This window comes from Cyprinodon variegatus, unplaced genomic scaffold (assembly GCF_000732505.1).
Source record: "Cyprinodon variegatus isolate N-32 unplaced genomic scaffold, C_variegatus-1.0 Scaffold507, whole genome shotgun sequence".
Taxonomy (NCBI): domain Eukaryota; kingdom Metazoa; phylum Chordata; class Actinopteri; order Cyprinodontiformes; family Cyprinodontidae; genus Cyprinodon; species Cyprinodon variegatus.
Window position 1 is genome coordinate 363,896 of NW_015150960.1, and position 3,823 is coordinate 367,718.

Below are 3,823 nucleotides of genomic sequence, written 5' to 3' on the forward strand. Positions count from 1 at the left end.
GCTATAATTTTATGTTGTTTTTTTGTTTTTGTTTTTTAAACGGAGCTTTGAATCTCTTAGTACATGTATATAGTGACAGTACAATAAAAGCACTCTATTATATTCTTTATTCTAAAAGAAACTAGTTCTAAGAGCGGAGATAAAAGCTTTGGTTATGAAAGGTCTGGAGAGACGTTTTACAGCATCGATGGCTTTACCATTCCCTGCCACAATTATTACAGAAAAACTCTCTAATATGATTGTTAGGATAAAATATGTACGTTGCAGAATAACTATACAAAAGTATAAATACATCTTCTTACAGATGGCTTGAATCAGAAGAACATTAATTTGCATGACACATTACCACTTCAGCTCAGTGATTTTTGAAGTATCCCAGCAACATTAATCAGCAATAAAACTGTTCAGATTTAGACTCAAATTAAAACTTATTTCTATTAAAGGAAACATGCTCTTTCAACACTTAGGCTGGGTTGATTGATGATTAAAAAGTAATTTAGAGATAGTTGCACAATTTTTGTTGTAGGTACATTGCAGTACATGGCTCCAGAAATCATTGATAAGGGCCCTCGGGGTTACGGGGCCCCAGCTGACATCTGGTCTCTGGGATGCACTATCATAGAAATGGCCACTGGAAAACCTCCATTCCACGAGCTCGGAGAGCCACAGGCAGCCATGTTTAAGGTAGGAACAATGCAAAGATTCGATGTCTTTGAAAGGTTTTCTTTTCTTTTAATCTAAAGTTGTTGTTGTTTTTTATGTGGCTTTTCATTGCAGGTTGGAATGTTTAAAATCCACCCAGAGATTCCTGAATCTTTATCCTTAGAAGCCAAGTCCTTCATCCTGCGCTGCTTTGAGCCCGATCCGAATAAGAGAGCCATCGCTGCTGACCTGCTCAGAGATATTTTTCTACGGCAAAACACAAAGGGAAAAAAAAGCAAGATTGCCTTCAAACCAACAGGTGACAGACAGTTAAATACAGTGCTTATAGCTGAAACCTTTCCCATCTTAATGTTTCTGCCTTTCTTCACAATGTACTTATGCATTAGTTGGCACAAAGTAAAAAGTAGGAAATTCAGATATTTTTACTTTAGAAATATGTATAGAATAAATTAGGGGACAATTTACTACATATATACACATTTCGTTTATAGCTGTTTTATGCAAATTTGTCTCTCCTGTATTCTTGTGTTTTCAGACTACATCCATAACGTTTCCATTCCAGTGCAGCAGCAGGGTGAAACTGCTGGCAGCAGCAGCAGTGAACATGGCTCAGTGAGTCCAGACTGTGACTCCAAACATGACATTTTCTTTCAGAGGAAGAAACCCTCTGGTTCCGAGAACCTCAAAACATCCAGCTCCAACTACCTAAGGTGAGAGCAGATTGTTTCCTGTGCTTTATCGTGCCGTTGATCTATACAGTGAGATACTGAGAAACAAAGCACAGATTTACTACTAAAACAATTAAGAAACAAAACATTTGTAATGGTATCAAAATTCCTGAAAAAACTGTTAGCAATTGATTATTTCTGAAGATAAGTCTGGAAATATATAACAAAAGTATAATAAAATGAATAATAATTAACAAAAAAAGTAGAAATGTACCACAATATGGGTTTTTCTTTATCACAAAGGGTATGCCTCAAGGCTGTGTTGCAGGACCTCTTCGCATTATGTTAACAATAAGGCACGTAAACTTAAAACCTCTATGCTGATTATGTGTTTTTTTATTATAATAAAAATAATGCTGTCCGAGGTGTTATAGTTCATCCTTTACATTTGCCATTCTGCATAATTTAGGGACTGTTTATTTTGCTTTTTCTATTTTTGCAGTTTTGTTATATAAATAAGTAATAAAATATCCCAGAAATAGGAAAATTTGTTCCGACGACCCACATCCTTTCATGCCTCTTTTGGAAGACAGTTCCTATCAGAATCAGATCAAAGTAGTTTCATTTAATTTACTCTGTCTACTCATAAAATAATGTCTGTATGTGACCTCAGTTTATTTACATGCGCAAGCAGGTATTCTCTCATTGTTTTGATTTGATCATTGCTTATAAAGTTTCATATTGATTAAAAGTAATCTAAGTCTGGACTGTTTGATAGCTTTTTTTTTACCTAACACAAACCACAATTTGCAGAAGATTAATGCAATTTCTAATAATTTCTTAGTTGGTTTTGTTTCTTTTTATTGTCTGATTTATAATTTTAGTTGAATATGGAGAGAAATAATGATACAAGCAGTTAAATACATCGGTATGAAATGGTTTAGTCACCAGCATGAAATGAAGAGTGGTTGGAAAGACACAGAATACATTTAGAGAGAGGTCACATAAGATTAAAGCTATTTTTAGAGAGATATTGTTTGTTTGTCTTTTCTTGAGACGAAAGGCTATGCGTCTCAGTTAGCTGACTTGTGTAAAGATGGGCAAAAATTTTAAGTATAAAGATTTAAAGACCCAACCTCTCAGGTATTCACCCGCTTGTCCATTCTGTAAATGATTCTGTGCATGTTTAGAGGACAGGTGGACTCTTTGTGCTTTGCTGATTTTTACAACAGCAATATAATAAAGCCTGATTATTTTGTGATCCTCAGCTGGTGGATGTGCACACATTTAATATCTCATCCACTATAACATGGGCTGCATACATCAGTTGCAGGTCCAGCCTTATTCATGCCTCTCTGCGCACACACAGTAGCTGGGAGAGGATTGTATCTTTAAGTAAACTGAATCAGAGGGTCAGGCTGTTGTAAATTGTTGAGCCAATTCCTCTTTTGCAGCGTCCCAGATGAGGGTTCAGTTTCAGAGGACCGCAGTGTTCCCCCCTCACCCGAGGACAGGGACAGCGGCCTATTTCTCCTAAAGAAGGACAGCGAGAGACGAGCAATTCTCTACAAGGTCCTTAATGACGACCAGGAGAAGGTCATCTCCAACCTGAAGGAAAACCACATCCAGGTCAGTGTCCATATAAAGCAAGGAAATCATTGGGTGGAGACAAAAAGCAGACAAATCAGAAAAAAAGAAGCTCCCCAGATAATGTAATTAAAAGTATAAACGATCTAAGGCAGCATTAGCCCGAAACATACACCTCAAAGTAAATTTAAGTGCAGTACTTACTGCACTTAAATAATGAATTAAAATGTTTAAATAAAATAAATGTATTACGATAGTATCAGTCCATACATTTCTAACATCCCTTACCAAAAAGTATTATAAGTGTACCTAAAGTATACTAGTTGTAAACTTGTGAGTATACTTTCAGTTAACTTGTAGTGTACTTATCAGCGATATACTTAACAAAGTATATCTTACTAGACAAAAAGTATACTAAAACTCTAACTATATTCCATATTTATAAGTTGGACTGATATAATTATTACAATAACAGCAAATTTACACAAATTAGTTTGTTGTTAACAGAGAGATTGTCTTAGAGTTGTGGCAACAAGAAAGCTTTGTAAGGTACAATATCAATTCACAGAGAGAGAGAGAGAGAGAGTAATTTTTCATTGTGTATTTTAAACAGATGTTTATTATTTTCGTTATTCATATGGGTATCTTTCATATGCCAACAAAAAGAATAGTAATTAAATAATTTTATTCCACAAAAGCAAACCAAAAAAACGAATGAAAGCATGAATACAGGAAAGTCATCCTCCAAGTATTCGTGACCATACACAAAGCTTTGTTAGCTTCACTGCCTACTCCCTTTGTAATACCTTCTAAATAATTCTGCCTTATTTGTTGCTTATGTAAATGTTTGCTTTTCATATTCATTTTTTATCATGGCCATGGAGGTTTTTAAAAAAAAAGAAAGA

The 3,823-nt window shown here is 35.0% G+C and overlaps 1 protein-coding gene across 1 annotated transcript in view; it reads left to right on the plus strand.

The window, feature by feature from the left end:
* The window catches only part of map3k15 (mitogen-activated protein kinase kinase kinase 15), a 41,545-nt gene that overhangs the window by 23,645 nt on the left and 14,077 nt on the right, over nucleotides 1-3,823 (plus strand). Inside the window, 4 exon segments of the mRNA XM_015390649.1 lie at nucleotides 444-684; nucleotides 778-961; nucleotides 1,199-1,373; nucleotides 2,786-2,960. Coding sequence (XP_015246135.1) covers nucleotides 444-684; nucleotides 778-961; nucleotides 1,199-1,373; nucleotides 2,786-2,960 — 775 coding nt within the window.